Raw genomic sequence first — 17,759 nt, 5'->3', positions numbered from 1 at the left:
AAAAGAATGAAATCTTGCCATTTGCAACAGCATTGATGGACCTAGAGGCTATTATGCTCAGTGAAATAAGGCAGTCAAAGAAAGACAAACACCACACAATTTCATGTGCTATAGATATGGACTCAAAAAAGCAAAATAAATGAATAAACAAAATGGAAACAGACTCACAGATACTGAGAACAAATCAATGGTTGTCAGATGGGAGGGGAACTGGAGACATGGCATTAAAGTTAAGGGATTAAAATATAAAAATTGCCAGTTATAAAAATCAGTCATGGGGATATAAAGTACAGCATGAGGAATACAGTCAATAATAATGCATATAATGCATAATAATACTGTAATAACTGTGCACGGTGTCAGATGGGTACTAGACTTATTGGGGGATGACTTTGTGAGTTATGTGTGTCTAATCACTAAGTTGTACACCTAAAACTGTAATATATGTCAACTGTAATTTAAAACATTTTACTTTTAAAAAATGTAATTCTAGACCTTGCTAATAAATGTATTAATAGAATATTACATATATTTTTTCAAATTAAAAAATAGGATAATGGAGGAAAGCAATAAATGTAAAAAGCTACGCATGAGAAAGGTGAGGAAAAACAGCAACAGGGAACTGAGACGGTTTCCAGGGCTTTCTGCAGACTGTGGAGAAATGGCAGCTCCACCCTGCACTGACTGCACAGAACTGCACTTGCTTTGGGGGGGAAAAAGATTTGTGGTTTTAGCAAAATACTTTTATGATACATTTAACAAAATACGCCCAAAGGAGGATTCGACCATTTTGAGGACAGAGAGGGTAATGGAGTCAACTGTATCAAAATATTTCTGACAATAGAAAGTCCCCAGTCTTGGGGACCTTTGTGAGGACGGGAAACAACTTCTCATTTGCCAGCTCAGCATGATTTCTGAGTGGAGGCACATTGGTCATATATATATTAAAAGACACATACAACAAACCCCCAAATCCAAATTATAGTTCATTTACTATATAATAAGCATAGGGCTTTCTGTTTATTACCTGATTTATATTTCTTCTTATCCCCACATTAGATGCTGATAGTAAGTATTAGAAAGGCTAAGTAACATAGTTAAGGTCCCTCAACTGGTAAGTACACAGATGAGATTAGAACTCAGACCATTTGATTTCAGAAACCGTCCTCTTGAATAGGACCGTCTTCTCCCTTGCGTCTTTTGGGAGACCTGCTGTTTTGAATAAGGAGGCTCTGTTCTCAGCTGCTTCTGGGGAGGATGGAGCACAGGTAACGTCAGTGAGCTGACAAGTCACTGCAGTGAAATTGTTGTTTGCTCTGTGCTCCAACATGACCAGAAGAGTCAGGAGAGACTAGGAGAGAAAACAGGTGTCAGCGACTCGGAGATGCAGTCTCAGGCTGCTGCTTCTTAACAGGCTTGTCAAGATTACCTCCCTAGCATGCTGTGTGCCCAGCCGTGGAGGCAGGTCATGTGTCCACCTGGGGAGGGATCAGGCTGCCGGGTGTAGGAAACAAATGGAAGGTGTTTCTAAGGCCACAAAGGGGGTTCCTGTAACAGGTAAAAGCTGTCATCTGTGCAGCCACTTGAATATCCACATCATATCTTTCAAATCCACGGGGATGAGAACTTGCAGATATACATTCTACGATACATTTTAAAAATATAAATTTGGATCTGATAGTTAATGCCCCAGATCCAGGTATCTGCAGTCCTCAGCTGCTCTCAACTAAACAGGGGGACATGGTAGCAGCCTCTCCTCCCCATCAGCCTCACATCCACGGGAGCCTGATTGCGTGAGCATGTTTCTTCTCAAAACCTTGACTTTCAGTGTGCTCTCTTCCAAAGTATGCTTGCCCCACACTCCGTATCTTCAGCCCCAGAGTCTGTGTGTGCCAGACAAAGAGGCATGTAAGGTGGCGAAAAGAGAATCCTGGGTTTTAGTGCCAACTAAAACATTGGAGAAATATACTGTCTTGGAAATCTAAGTATTCACAAAATGTTTTATTTCTCTAAGAGGAATTTGGAGTGTAGGATGCCTAGGGACGATTACAGCTCTAAAATTCAAGCTCCCTTCTGTGCAAACATTAAGAAGTTTTGACAGAAGGGTCACTTTCCAGAGGAAGGCACAGTAAGTGCGTGCCCGAGGACACTAATCACTGACAGACGTTGTGGAAGAGACCCACTTCATGACTTGGTGGCTTGAAGATGACTCTAAAGCCCATTGCCATCTGAGTTCTTTGACTTTAATGCTATTCTGCACTCTTTAATTCTGGTAGCCCAACTGATGTCCTTTATTCTTTTACAGGCCCGGAGTGCTCCATGGGTAATTCCCACTAAGCACATATTAACTACTTTCTGTGTGCTAGCAGTTTACTGACCACATTACTACACAAGCTACAATAATCACATAAGAACATTCTGAAGGAGACACAATTATTCTTAAGAGGAAGGAAATTGAGAGGTTTGAGAGGTAGAGTTACTTATCCAGAGTCAGAGATGAACCTGCCTTCTTCTAGTACTAATAGCTGTAGAAATAATACTACTAGTTTTGAGTACTTACTATGTGCTCCCACTATGTGACTGGTGATCGAGAATCACAGAAATAACCTCAGCTGAAAGGCTACATATTTGCCTTTATGTTGTGGACATACCTCTCTGGCTAGTTAGTGTTAAGGGGTAGATTTGAGAGAGTGAAATCATAAGATGTGAAAATTATTCCGGGATAAACAAAACCCTGAATTAAGACAATGCCTGTGCAAACAGAGAGAGATGTCAGAATCCAATATTAAAGAGATAGAAATAAAATGACTCTATTAGCAATTTGATTTAGCGACATGAGAATCCTAGTGGTCTAAAAAGACTTGAAAGATTCTCACCTGGGTTACTGGGAGTATTGATGCCAGTAGCCAGAATTTCAAATTTTGGGAGAAAAAAATAATTAACTTGATATTAATTTTGAAGTGCTTGTGAGAAATTCCAGAGGAACTCCCCGCAGAGAGTGGTATATGTGATTCTGGACTTACACCGAGAGATGCGGAGTGAAGACCTCAGTGGGTCACTCATAGGCACAATAATGATGATTAAAGCAAGAGATCTGAGTAAGAATAGATAAGGAGAATGTCAAACGAGAATAGAAAAAAATGTCAGGACAGAATCCGTGGCCATGCACATAATTATATGAGAAGAGTGAATAGTAGGATTTCCAGGGCATTCAGACAGGATATTCTGAAAAAAAAAATCAGGAAAGAAAACAGTCACTAAGTCAAAGGAGAAACATTTAAAGAAGGGAGTAGTCAACTTGTCAAATGTTATAGATGTTGAAAGATTATTGGAAGCACCTATTGGGTTTGGCAGCAAGGGTGACGTTCATACTTTTGAAAACCATTTTAGGAGGATGGGTGGAAGGAGGCAGAATCCAAACTGTGAATGGTCATGTGCAGATCAGAAGTGATTAAGACAAATTAGCACATAAATCTAGGATGTACTTGTTTTGCAATTATGCATCCTTTTTTAAATCACTTTCCTGCCACAGCCCCATTCTTCCTCTTTCTAACCTTGTACAAATACTTTCCTGAATAATCTACATTCGATGGTGAATGGAAGGACATAAGAAAGTAACTAGAACTGGAGTCTTAAAACAGGTGGTTGGCATATTCTCCTGGGAAAAGGGGGGGGCTTGGTAGACAGCAGGGTTGAAAGTGTGGGAAATAGGGGGTGGAACACATGCTGCAAGATTGAAGTAGATATCAAAGGGGACTCAGGCCAGATAGAGGCATTAGACTCGACAGACTCAGTAATGTATCTTCACCAGAGACCGGAAGAAGTACAATAAGATATCTAAAGGTACAGGTGAGCTCCAAGGTGCTAGGCCCAGCTGTTCTTTTCAGATACTTTTATTTCCTCATTCAGGTGAAGGAAGAGGGCGAGAGCAGTGGCTGAAAATGAGGATAGGGTCAAACACCTGAGAAGTGAAAGTTCTGAAGAAAGTTTTAAGTGAGGGATGAGAAGGAGTCCTGGCTAATAAGAAGTAAAATGATTGCCAAAGGCATCTATGGTTGTGCTAAGACTGAAAACTGAATTTACAGTAGTGCTAACAAGCACAGCCTTACACATTCTCCAAAACATACCTAGCTCCCTGTGTATATAGGTGTGTAGGGCCAGAACATAAGGAACAATGGTTCATTTTTGCCTTCTGTAGATCTCAGGATTAGAATATATATTAAATTTACTTTGTTCTGGTTCATCTTTTTTTTGCATGGCATACATTTCCAAATATAATCCAACAGGATACACAGGTTGACCATGAGCTTGAGGAACCTAGATACCCCCGGCTTTCCTCGGTGCCTTGTCAGTCATCTGCCACTGTGACCTACAGACTACATACAAGAAAGCATCATGACCCCGGGCTGCTTTTCTTTTCTGCTTAGAGTTTCTGCAGTGCACATGTTTTATTCAGAGAATATATGTAATAGGGCATTTATGAAACTAGACATCAATTTTGATGTAAAGGACTTAAAACCTCCAGCAATTCCAGTGAAATTCCAGCTTATGAGCTCTCTAGTTAATGAATGGACAGTTTTTGCTGTAGTAATTGGTCAGTTTTTCCTTGGTCTCCTTTCTATATTTCATTCACCCACGTGTTCGAAGAAGAGATGCAGAACATTGAGGTATTATTGGGGATGCAACATTTCTTGCCCTCATGGTCTTGTATTCTACAGGGATCCAGCTATTATACATACTTATACAATTTTTACTTAATTATAATTGTTTAATGTGTTAAAAGCATAATATATAGGTTCCGTCTTTCTATTTTTACTTAATATAAATTTATTAATGTGATAAATTAACCATTAAGATATTTTTTTCATGCTTAAAGGGTAAAATTTTGGCTACTTCAAAAACTTAGTAATTCATAATACCTAATTCCCTTAAGGTTCAGGAGAATCATTCATTTAATATACATCAAATATACACATTTATTTACTGGTGCAAATAATGATATCCTTAGGCATACACATACATATATGTATACTTATACATACATATTCCTACACATATATTTCATATACTGCCTGAGTTTTATTGACTTATAATTTTAACAAGATATTTTAAAAATAAAGCTCTTAAAGAATTCAAAGAAGAAGCCAGATTTTGCTATTAGCAAAATATTGAGCATCAACCTTCCCTTTTTTCCCTTCATAGCAACTACTGGCTGCCATGGCAACCTTTCCCCCCAGCACACCAGAGCTTCTTGGATGAAAAGCACAAGACCTTGGAGACTTCAAATGTCTCTTGTACAAAGCAGTCTAAACCTTTTACCCTAGAGCCATTACCATCCGGTGCCTCAGAAGGACTGGCTATGCCATTTAATTTATTATGTCCTGCTTTTCTCTCCATGCAATCAATATCTCTCCAGAACAGCAGGAGAGCAAAAAAATTTTTTAAAATTTTCTTACACAGAGTAGGCACTCAAGATCCAGGCTTTTAAAAAAATGTGATCACTCAATTTATGAGCACCAAACAAATGTCATACAAACCTAAGAAAATTAGGCATTTAAGCTCACTGATTTCTTCTGATTGTGCTCTTCACTCCTTCCTCTCTCATCCTCCAGTTTAAACTGTGTTAAATACTGATGATCCCACAAAGCTCCATTATCACTTCTGCCTTAGGCCTTTGTTAATTCTTCTCTCAGAGACTCCTTTCTACTCCTGAACTCCCAGCCCCCTCCCACCAACCTAGGTAATTTGTCCTTCTCATTCAGGTCTCATATGAAGGCTCCCACCCTCAGGAAGCAGAGATATACTAATAAGGATCTGGGCACTACTTAAAATGCTGCACTGGCCACCATCGCGGCCCTGCTCACAGTGATCTGAAATGTCCTTTATGTTCTTCTACTGCCCTGGCCAACTATGTGTTCCTCTGTTGACTGTAACCCCAGCTGTATGTATTCACACAGCCAGGGGTCCAGTGGTGTCAATATCAAGTTCCTACTAAGTGCCAGCCACTAGATGAAATACAATAATAAACAAGACAAAAATTCCTTCTCTCACAAATCTTACACTGTCCTAGAGGAAGACAGACTATAAACACATGAACAAAGTGGTGAGATGATTTCAGAGAGTAATTCAGTGCCTGAAAGAAATAAGGCAGAGAAATGGGATAGAATGACTGGCAATGCACAGAATAGTTTTTTAGAGAAAAGCCAGGCAAGGTATATCAGTGGAGGGATATTTAAGCTGGGACATGAATGATGACAAGAATACAAGTGATAAAATGCACTGGGGGGAGCACATTCCAGGCAGAGGAAATAACATGTGCCAATACTTAAAGTCGAGAAGATTGCCCTGGGCATATGTGGAAGTATGTGGCTGGATATAATAGGTGAGGGGAGAGTGGTATGAGTTGGGCTTGGGGAAGTGGTGGACAAAGGTCGTATCAGGTAGGGTTTAGAGGTCATGGTGGGAAGAAGACAAAAATTAAGTAGGGCCAACATTTGATCTAAAGGGGTTGGAAATTTCCTCTGATCTTCTCTTCAGACATAAAAAAAATAGTAACATTTATAGGTGTGTATAGTATGCTGGGAAAAATGCTAAGTGCTTTTCGTGTAATAGCTCATTGGGTCACATTAACAATCCCACGTGGTAGGATTTTAAAGATGAGGAGATTGAAGTACGGAAAAAGGCTAAGTCACTCTACAAGAATCCATGGATAAGATGAGGTATGTAGCCAGAATTTGGATCTTAGTAAGCTGATTACAGAATCCACATACTGTTATTCATTGTGGGAAATTTTACCAAGTATCTCACTGGAAGCCACATTGCAACAAAAATAAATTTGGAAGTAATACCCTGGCTTTTGGAATTGTAGTATGATGGACTCATATCGGACTCTGTGGTCACCAGTCACTGTTTTTGGGATGTCACTATCATCATCATTAACATTAAATATTTAATTAGCATCTGCCACATGCAAAGTTTGTGGCTAAGCACATTGAGGATACAAGTGGACAGAATACAGCTACTTAGCATTGTCTGGTGAGGTAAAACAACTAAATTCTAAAATCCATACACTCCCTTCATGGATGGTGAGTTAGTTGCACAGCAAAGCATAGGCTGAGATAACCAAGACTGAAATGATGTGTGAAAACTTGAGCAGGTGCAGAAGAGGTGTAGAAAAGAAAAATGGAAGGCTTACTAGACAAGGAAAAAGGCAAAATGAAAATATTTGCGTAGAAGAGTTGGAGGCCATAAGGTGTAAAAGGTACTCTGTGTTTATAAAGACAGCCCCAGACAAATGGGCAACCCAAATGGCTCAGTTGATTCCTAATCTACCTTGCCCAGACCCCTTTACCAGGCTGTAAAGGAAATTTTCAGGGGCAGGGTAGTGGGGTAGGAGGGTAGTGGGGATCTATATTCTTAAAGCCAAGGTGGCATGCTTTCTCACCTTCCCACACTAAAAGTGGGAGGAGCCTGCTAAGAAGAGATGGACCTCTCTTCTCAGGTTGAACCTCTGCTTAGTTCACACACCTTGTTTTTCACCCATTTAGAAAAGAGAATTGGAGAAGAATAGCAGGACAGAGGGAGCACACTGGGATGAATGCACTCTGCAAGCCCAGTCCTTCGTCTGTTAAGAATGAATCTCCTTTGGTTCGGGGACTGCAGCTGAGGGCAGGACATTCTGGCCAGTGCTTCCCTTATTCTAATTTCTCCTGCAAGAAGTTTCATATGACATCTAGGCATATATCTTTAAATTCTAAAAGTAATAATAATAAATAACTCATAGATTACATAAGTAAGTAAATCTGGTTCAATAAATCAAAAGCATTTTCACTGGAACTTGTCAAGGAAATCAGCAAGGCTACTCAAATGGCTAAAACTGACCCAAACTGATTACGTACATAACTCTACCAAATGAAAACTGCACAATCTAAGTTGGGCGGTTTTCTATTGAGTTAACAAATAGAATGTTTTGGTTCCAAATTTGCCAGGAAACTATGATTCCTGCTACCTTGATGATGCAGGCTCTCTAATGAAAATGAATAACTCCATGGGTAACAATGAAGGGAAACACAGACAGGGACACATTAAAAAATACAAAACAATTCCCAAAGAGTTTGTTCTATGCTCAAAACATTTTCACAGCACCCTGCAGGCTCAGCCACACGCACATTTTGCTTATGAAGCTCTCCGGAAAGAGACAGACCCATCTTTCTGCCAACCTCTCCTCAGTGAAGGTTAGCAATTATAGCTGAGCAGTATCAGAGTTGCCTTTTTGCTCTTAAGAATGATATTGCCTACTAGACAACCACCATCACCCTGTATACCTTTGCAGTAACGTAATTTAAATTTATTTTTACCCAGCTCAGGTAAAAGATAAAAAGATGTAAGGAGCAATGAAACTCCTGAAGTCAGCAGATGACTGGGAACGAAGCTCTAATTGACCAGCAGGCTTGTGATGCCCACAAGCAGCTGAGCCTGGAAGAGAACAGGCTCTGCTGGCCCCTGTGGTCTCGTTCACCCCCATGCAGCTGTGGTTCAATGTCTCCTCTGGCAAATGGGAAATGGCATTTCGGGGAGTACCTGGCATATCACACAGTGATCTTCAGTGGAAAAGGTCATATATATTAAAACAATGGCTCCCTTGGGTTACTGAAATTTTCTATTTCTTGCATGAAACATTTTTCTGTATCTTTATTTTCTGCCAGTGCTTTCTAGACTTCCAGGTGGCACCTTTAATCCCAGTCTACCCTTCTTTGCAATGAGGGGCCTGGTGGTGTAGAGCTATCCCCAGTGATTGCTCCTCCGCCCCCTAGATAATCTTTCTATAATATTTATTTTTCCCTAAGTTTCTGCATTTTTATGTAAATGCAATATAAACTATTCTATGCCATGCGTTTACCATTTAGAATCACTTTATGTTGAAACACTTCATGTGGAAATAATCAATTACATATAAGGAACACTAGTGAAGGGAACCAGACAGATCCTGTTAAAAATAGCAGGTGAGCCAGGAAACAATACTTGATGGAAGAGAGTAGAACTTGATGGTTGTTTTACTTAAATGTGTGTGTGACCTTGAACCATTTGCTTAAGCTTCCTGGGCTTGAAATTCCTCATTAGAGAAATAAATTAAAAAAAAATCAATTCCCTTGTAACACTGTGTTTCTTTCTTAGCAGTTACTGTAAAATGTGAATAAATATTTATGATTTAATTGAACTTCAAATTTGGATAAATAAGATATAATATATTAATTATATATTAGGATAATTATTCTGATTTTAAACCCTAACATAAAAGCTGTTACTTCTTGTTATATTATTCTGGTTCTGCACCAATCAGAACAACATTAGTGAATGTAAATGATTTATAGTGTTACTGTTTAAATATTTAGGACCTGTAAACTGACCATAATTACTAAGCATAAAGCTCAGAATCTATAAAAAATTGTTTTTCTTATATGTTTGGACTCCAGTTCTTTCACTGAATTTACAGTATATCAAATCCTGTAGCAAAGATAGGGATGGCACATTTCTGGGTTGTCAATATTGGTGAGTGGAATTTATTGAAACTTGGAAATATGTTCTATAATTAATTTTTACTGCACTTTTCTCATTACCATTTAGTCCGCTTATACACCCCTCTTTCTCGCAATCACCACACTGTTTTCTGTGTCTGCGAGTCCTTTTTTCTTTTTGCTCAATCCCTCCATCACCTAAATCCCCCCACCCCACTACCTGTCTTTCTGCTTTCCATCTACAGGTCTGTCTCTATTCTGCTTGTTAGTTCAGTGTATTCATTACATTCCACATGTAAGTGAAGTCGTATGGTGTTTGTCTTTCTCTGACTGCTTTATTTCACTTAGTGGAACGTTCTCCAGGTCCATACATATTGTCACAAAGAGTAAAATTGTCTTCTTTTTCATGACTGAGTAGTATTCCATGACTGAGTAGTATTCCATTGTGTAAGGGTCCCATAGTTGTTTTATCCACTCATCTACCGATGGACACTTGAGCTGCTTTCATGCTTCCACTTTTTTTCTGAAATGACCTAAAGTTTTTATTTTTTATTTAATAAGACTTTTAGAAGGAAATACAGAAAAAATTACTAAGTTTAATTTCCACTTAATGTTCATTATGATGAATGTGGAAATTACTGAGTTATTAAATTAAATAACAAAATTAATATTCTGATAACAAATCTAAGAATGCATGCAACTACATTTCATGCTTTGAAATAGAGGGTTCATAACCCCTTCATTACTTACTCATTAGTAGCTACAGAGTTGAATATACTTCGACCTGCTACAATTAATAAAATTGTCATTTGTTAAAGGTGTTTACTGTGTAAGATTTCAGAAAGAACCTTTTCTTGGAATTTGCCTTCCATTTTTATTTCAGATTAAGATTGTTACATTGGACTTTTAACTAAATTTTTATATTGCCAATGACTTATTTGTAATATTTATAATTTTATAATTAGGAAATATTTCATAAATATGTGTTTGCAGAGAGAGATTTTTCAAATGTGGAAAAAATATTGTAGGTTTAGATAAAGATTTCACTCAAATACCTTTTTCACTTCTGTTTTCCCTAAAGAAAAACTGTATTCCTGTTCTGGTAGAAATCATCTCCATATGTCAAAAAAAATCCAAAATGATAACTCAATGTTAGGAGGCCACTGAATGCACCTTCATTTCTCCCACTCATTTACTAATGTCCTTCCAATGATATATTAAGCTCCACCATGTGTTTTGGTCTTTTCTCTGGGTTCTCCATATCATTGTATTGGTCTATCTGTCTAGCCTTAACTGGTACACCACTTCTCATTTGGGACATCTTCCTGGACTGTTACAGCTTTAGAAAAAGCCTCAGTGCAGTAAATTGAACATCAGTGTTATTTTCCCTGCCTTGCTCTTACTAAATTCAAAGATTTTTCCCTATTTTTACTTTAACTCTTGTCTATAAATTTTACTGTCTCTGTATGACATTCAATGATTTCAGAATTTAAAGGTAATTTTAATTGAAATTACACATAAATTTGGGATGATTTGTAATCCTTATTATATTGAATCCTCCCACTAAAAACATAATTCAAGTCCAGAGTGTTAATCAGTTTCAGAAATCTAAAATAAAATGAAAAGTCAAAGATTTTCTTAGTGTAGTGTATGTGTTTGCAAAATCTGCCCAGACCATTTGTTTTGTGACAACACATGATCTGATGTGAACAGAGTCTTTCTAGAGACTGTACCTATCCTACTTACTGTGAATATTTAAGTATTTTGCTAAGAAATAACAATGAACATGAGGACAAAATGATGCTTCCTATTATAAGGTGTGTTTGTTTTTTTAATTGATTTATTATATGCAGAAAGTACACAAATTAAAATTATATAATTTTATAAATTATCACAAAGTAAAAACCCATCTGAAAACACCGTATAGGTCAAGGAAGATAATAAAAAGCACCCAGAATACTTTCCTGTGGCACTTCCTAAAGGAAGTACTATATTGACGCCTAACACTGAAGAATCATTTTCCTATGTTCAAACATTCTGAAAGCATAATCATGCACCATATTAATATAAGAGTAGAACAAACAGGAAGTGGGGTAGGATACAGGCACTATCTCTATAATCTTTACCACATATGTGTAAATCTAAAACTATATGAAAATAAGAAGTTTACTCAAAAATATTCTTAGGTCTGATTTCTTTCACAAAACACTATCATGTTGGTAAGATTTGCTAAGTTATAGACAACAGTATTTTATTCATTTGTATTTAACAGTATCCCATTGTATGAATGTACAAAAAAGTGTTTATTGAATTCATTCATGGTGACATTTGAGTTGCCATTAAGGTTTTTTTTTTGCTATTATTGACAATGCTGATATGAATGAGCATTTTCATACGGCTTTTGGTACAAACATCTATTCACATTCCTCAAAGAAGGCTTTTGGTCATAGAGACTTAATAGGGGAAAGATCTTAAGAACATGTTTAATTCCTTGTCTCACATAGAGAATAATACAGCTTTTTACTTGTTTACAAGTAAGTTTTGGTAGGAATGTGTCTGTCACCTAACTTGTCACACATATTAGCACAAACACAATATTCCCTAATTCTTATTTTTATATTTGTAGGCTTTGTAGTGATGTCCACATTATCATTCTTGACATTGTTTATTTGTGCCCCTGCTCTATTTCCTTTTTCACCTTAAATTTGTCTTACCTGGGCTCTATCAATTCAATATCTTTATAAATATCTCAGATTGGATTTAGTTTTCTCTCCTGCATGATTGTTTTCTATTATATTATTTCTGTCTTTAGCTTTAAAATTTCCTTTTTTTCCTGCCTTTTTGGGTTAAAAAATGCTGGGCATTTTTTGTAACTTTTTAACATTCTTACATTGATTATTGAATTTGAGTGTTACCACTTTTCTAAACATGCATATATTGTTATAAGAATATTTTTGAACAAATCTTTAGATATGCCACAAGTTATGTTGTTTTATATTCCTTATCATTCAATTTCAAATATTTTCTAATTTCCATGTAATATGTTATAAATTTATTGACTATTTAGAAGTATACTTTTCCAAAATATTTGGGAATTTCCTACTTATCTTCCTTTTTTAAAAATAATTCTAACTTAATTCCATTTGTTTGGGAATATGTTGTCACTTTGGTTCTTTGTAATGTTTTAAGACTTTCTCTACAGCTTAGTATGAAGTCAGTTTTCATAAATGCTTCTGGTTCACTTGAAGAGAATATAAATTTTTCCGTTGTTGGGTAGGTGCAGCACCTTACATGTGTAAATTAGATCAGTGGTGTTTTGTTCAAGCTTTCTGTATCTATCCTTAGTCACTTTTGCCTGCTTATTCTTTCAACTGCTCATGGAGATGTGTGAAAATCTTTCACTATAATTTTGTATTTTAGTTCTATCAACTTTTCTTTTTTATAAACTAAGGCTATGATTTTTAGTACATACAGATTTGTAAGTATAATATCTTCATAGTAGATCTATCTTTTTATCATTATAAAACATCTCTAATTCTAGTATATTTTTAAATTACTGCCTACTTTGATATTATGCTAATATACTAGCTGAATTTTTATAATAATTTACATTCAAATTTTAGTTTTTCTATATTCTTACATGTGAAGTGTTTCAACTACAAGTGATCTTTAAAAAATCTGATCTGACAGTCTTTGCCTCTTTTAATAGAAAAGTGTGCTGTACTGCATTTACATATAACTGATTTTACTAGATTCTATTATTTCTTTAGAATTCTTTTTTCTTTCATCCTTGCAATCTTCACTTGAGCTGAGTGTACATAGTGCTTTATTGACTTTAGGTTTCTTCATTTGTGTTTCGACCATAGAGATGTAGGTAAAATATCTCTGCCTCTCACCCACCTACTTTCTCTCTTGGGAACATCATACCCCAGATACCAGGGCTCGTTCAGCCTGAGCCTGTGAATGAGAAGACCAGGGAGACAAACCAGAGCCCAGCCAACAGCCTGCAGCTCAGCGGCCACAGCCGTGTTCTAGTTGCTAATGGGCACTGGGAGCAAGCCAAATATTTTTGCAAGCCATGGAGATTCTGAGGCTGTTTGTGTATTCATACAGCTTTTAAAAAAGATGTTACTCTTTAAAAATGGTACCAGATATGTGGTGTTGCTATGGAAAAACATAAAATGTGTCATTGGATTCTGGGTGGAAAAAACTGTTACAGGAGACTGAACAATGAAGGACAACACATGCTATGTGGTGTTAAAACACTTGGTAAGGTTGTCACCTGTGATTACTTGGAAATAAGACCAGTTATTAATAAATGTATGATTTTGTTAAGTTGCTGTTAAGATAGAATGTTAATCACTTTAGTTGGATGCCTTTAGCTGTATTTAAGTTACTACAAGACAGCAATAAGCTTAAAAAAAATCAGTGTGTTGGCCAGCAAAGATGAGAGAATTCAGACATTCTTTGTACTCATCTGTTTATCAGACTTTAGTGAGGTTAACTTCTCACAGACTAGAAAGGACTGGTTTCACAGCCCTGCCCAACTGCTTGCTGGCAATATGGGGCATTCTATCAGTTAAGAAAGGGTAGTTTAACTTCGGTTACAAACAATTCCAACATGTCAGCCGCTAAAAAACCCCACAAAGTTTCTTTCTTATTTGTGCCATGTATATAACCTGGATGAGTTGAGAGCGCCACTCATCATGGTCCCAGGCACATTCACTTACGCTCCAGACCACTAGAGTTTCCAGTTCACCATATACTTCCATTTGGCAGGGGGGAAAAATGAACATACCAATATACAAATCTCAGGTTAACTTTAAGAAAATAAATAGACCAGTGCGGGCTAAAGGCTGTCAGATATATTGAGTAAAGGCAGCCTTTTCCTGCTTTCTTAAAGCCAGTGTGAATATTCTAGTAGACCTTAATGGGAGCGCTAAATTCTGAGCAGGTTTATTAGCATCCAGCTACAGTGACACATAATTCACTGTTTAAATATTTGTGCATCACGTATGTTTACATCTTAATACTTATTAAACACAGGTATGTTTACTAATCATCCTTTTAACGTCTCTAACGATGATTTAGGCACCGGGCACTGTGGCAGACACCAAAGGGAGGGTAAATAAGGCAGAGTCTCTGACCTCAGTCAGTTTATCATCTCTAAAAGACCTACTGAAAATGCAGTAGCATGAGCCACACCATGCTAAATGCCACAAAAAACCCGCAAAGCTCTGAGCCTGATCTGAGGAGCTCAGCTAGAGAAAGGCTTATTCATCATAATGGTGGTGTTCTGCTTCTTGTTTTCATCTAGAGATTGTATTTCAAGTTTCATGACAACTTCATCCTGACTTGTTCTTAACAGGAAGCTCTGATATACTTAATAACTAATAGTTAGAGAGCTTTAAATATGTGCTCAGTACGTTCAATATGCCTTGGATTGACCATGATTTTTAACTCTAATAAAGAGTCTTTGAGGTATTATCCTATGTTACACATGAGAAATCTTAGGCAAAAAGTTTAAGAAATTGACCCAAGTTCGCAAAACTACAAGGAGACCTGGGAATGGAAACCAAGCAGTTTTAATTAATTAATTAAACCCATGCTTTTGACCACTATGCTGTTACCTGTTACACCAAATCTGGAGAGTTGATTTCCAGTCCTGCTTTTAATAAGTTATAACCAGTTGCGCCCTTGCAGAAATTGTAATTTCTCATTTGTCCTTCAAATTCAGAGATTCTAGAAATCTTCTCTTAAAACATAGTCACATTTTACATTTTACTTTTTTTTTTAATGTAACAGGCCCACAGCCCTGGTAGGGAACATGCTTTTTGTCCTAAGCATCTCTCTCTCTCTCTTCCTCTTTTTTTAATATCATTTATTTTCCCCTTAGGTCTCTACAGAAGAAGGCTTCGGTCTAGCCCGAGAATATAACTGTGCTTTCTTTGAGACCTCTGCAGCCCTCAGATTCTGCATTGATGATGCCTTTCACGGCTTAGTGAGGGAAATCCGCAAGAAGGAGTCTGTGCCATCCTTGACGGAAAAGAAACTGAAGAGAAAAGACAGCCTGTGGAAGAAGTTAAAAGGCTCACTGAAGAAGAAGAGAGAAAACATGACATGATAGCCTTACTTCTAACACCCTTACTCTTTCTCTTTGAATTTCATCAGGTGGACAGTTCCAGATGTTGCATTCTGCTTCGGTTCTCTCTTTGTCTCTGTCTGTCTCCCCCAATATCTGCTGGTAGGTTAAAGCAAGATCTGTATAAACGTACCTCTTGAAATAGCTTTGTTTTGCCCTTAACAGTTGGATGAGTTTTGTCAATCAGCCGGATATGCTGTTTAGTTTTTATAATATATGACTAAATAAAATTGACATTCCAATTGACTCATTTCCCTTCAAAGAGTCTAGCTTCATTTGCTATGCTGTCTGGTTACAGAGGAAACATTCAAAATTGCAGACAGAATGATAAAAGGCTCAGGGGATCTGCCTTTGCCTGATAAGACCCTGGTTGTTTGCATCTCAGGAATGTCAGTAAATAACGAAGCAGCTCAGGAAACCATTTGGAGCAGAAGTCTGCAGCCTGGTATTTCCTTAAATTCGGAAGTTGTGGCGCTGCTTCTTGAATGCTCCATAGATTACCCTTGGAGGAATTATTGACAATGGAAACTGGTTATGGGTCATTGGAGGACTGGAGTAAAATATCCCCATTTTTACAGTGCTCCGCCGCATTAGGTTTTGCCAAAATTATCAGTGAAGTCCCTGGGCTTAGACAAAGGGGTACTGTCTTTGTATCAGGAAGAGGCAGCTACTACAAATTCAGTGGTGCACATCCTCGTAGAAAGACACCCTGGTTGCCGTCAGTGGGGAGTCCCTCCTGGGGCTGCTTCATCTGGGGCGGGGGGTGGGACACGTCTGCAGAGCAAGAGGCCCGTGAACTCTGCATAACCTAAGTTCTTTTTGTATTGCCAAAATGTCCCATCTCCTCCAACTTAAACCACAAAACACTGCCAATCAGGGGGCCTTTTGTTCTTGTTTTACAATAGATCATCACGTAAAGTGAAATCGCCCATCAACTCATTGTGTGAATCGGTTTATTCAAATTCAAGCTCAGGAAAGCACCCTATCAGGAAGAGCTGTTCTGAATGTTTAGTAGACAGATGTTAAAAGGAAAGCGATGAAGGAACAACTAAGCTTGAGAAGGAATCCATCAAACCAGTCTTCATGGGTTGGGGGAAGTTTTTATCATAAATTAGAGAAAAGAAAGGATGAAGAGCTTATTATTCCACATTTGAGCACTTCTTTTGCTCACAGTGCCCCTGGCACTTGCTAATTCCCGAGAATGCAGAAATGAACGAGGGTAACCTAACATCTAGCTGGAGACAACCTGGACCAAAGAACAGGGGGATGATAAAATCCTAGATGGGAACACATTTTACATAATAACATGGATACAACCGGAAAGAATTTAGAGATTATACTTTTTCAACTGGTGGACTGAAATCTTGGCCTTTCAGAATTTGTGCCTGTGGGTTTCTTTCCCACTTGGGGCCAGGGCCTTTCTTAAACCCACAAAGACTTCGCTGTTCTTGCTCTAGGCCCTGGAATCAAGTAAGGCACTGGGCAGGAATTAATGATTTCCTAGTACCTGTGGCCATTCTGTGTCTTTGGATTTTTCTCAACCCTCATCTTCTATGGGATAGGGCAAAAATCAGTTTTACTCTTCCCATATTGCCTCTAAAATCAAATCCATGTAATCTTTTAAAAATGCACTCATAAATAGGGAAGAAAAATTAAAATATTAAAAAAGAACAGATGTGGAGATGACATCAAGATAGGTTCTTGTCAAAGATCTGGTCTTTGCTTCCTTCTCTCCCTGGTGTTTACTAGTTAATTATCTGCCTTTGTCCTGTTAAAATGGGGTTAGTCTATTCCTTGCCATCTGTATAGTCTTTGCCTGCTGCAGCCCCTGCTTCCCAGAATGCTTCCACCTGGGAAGTCCCTGTGAATACTACATTCCAGGGAAGTCCCTGTGAATACTACATTCCACCAGACTCTTCTGTGAGCTAGAAAACATAACCCAGGAAGCTCAGTAGTGGGTACCTAGTTTTATATGATAAAACTGCATTTTTGAAAACCTGATGACTGCCATGTCTGTGAATATTAATAGTGGCTGGTGCATTTTCTTAACTAAGTCTGTGTACATTTTATTGTCAGCTTCCCTGCCTTTGGCTCTAGAGATT

General features: G+C 37.7%; 1 protein-coding gene across 5 annotated transcripts in view; it reads left to right on the top strand.

The window, feature by feature from the left end:
- RIT2 (Ras like without CAAX 2) overlaps nt 1-15,820 on the top strand; it is a 376,246-nt gene extending 360,426 nt beyond the window's left edge. For all 5 annotated transcript variants that reach the window (XM_053664292.1, XM_053664291.1, XM_037133540.2 and 2 more), the window contains one exon: nt 15,412-15,820. In XM_053664292.1, the coding sequence (XP_053520267.1) occupies nt 15,412-15,639 (228 nt within the window). In that variant the 3' untranslated portion in view covers nt 15,640-15,820. The remainder of the gene's footprint in view (nt 1-15,411) is intronic.
- Nucleotides 15,821-17,759: the final 1,939 nt, after the last annotated feature.

The sequence above is a fragment of the Artibeus jamaicensis genome, unplaced genomic scaffold (genome assembly GCF_021234435.1).
Source record: "Artibeus jamaicensis isolate MK-2021 breed Jamaican fruit bat unplaced genomic scaffold, CSHL_Jam_final contig_354, whole genome shotgun sequence".
Classification (NCBI taxonomy): domain Eukaryota; kingdom Metazoa; phylum Chordata; class Mammalia; order Chiroptera; family Phyllostomidae; genus Artibeus; species Artibeus jamaicensis.
This window is presented reverse-complemented; position numbering and strand designations above follow the sequence as displayed.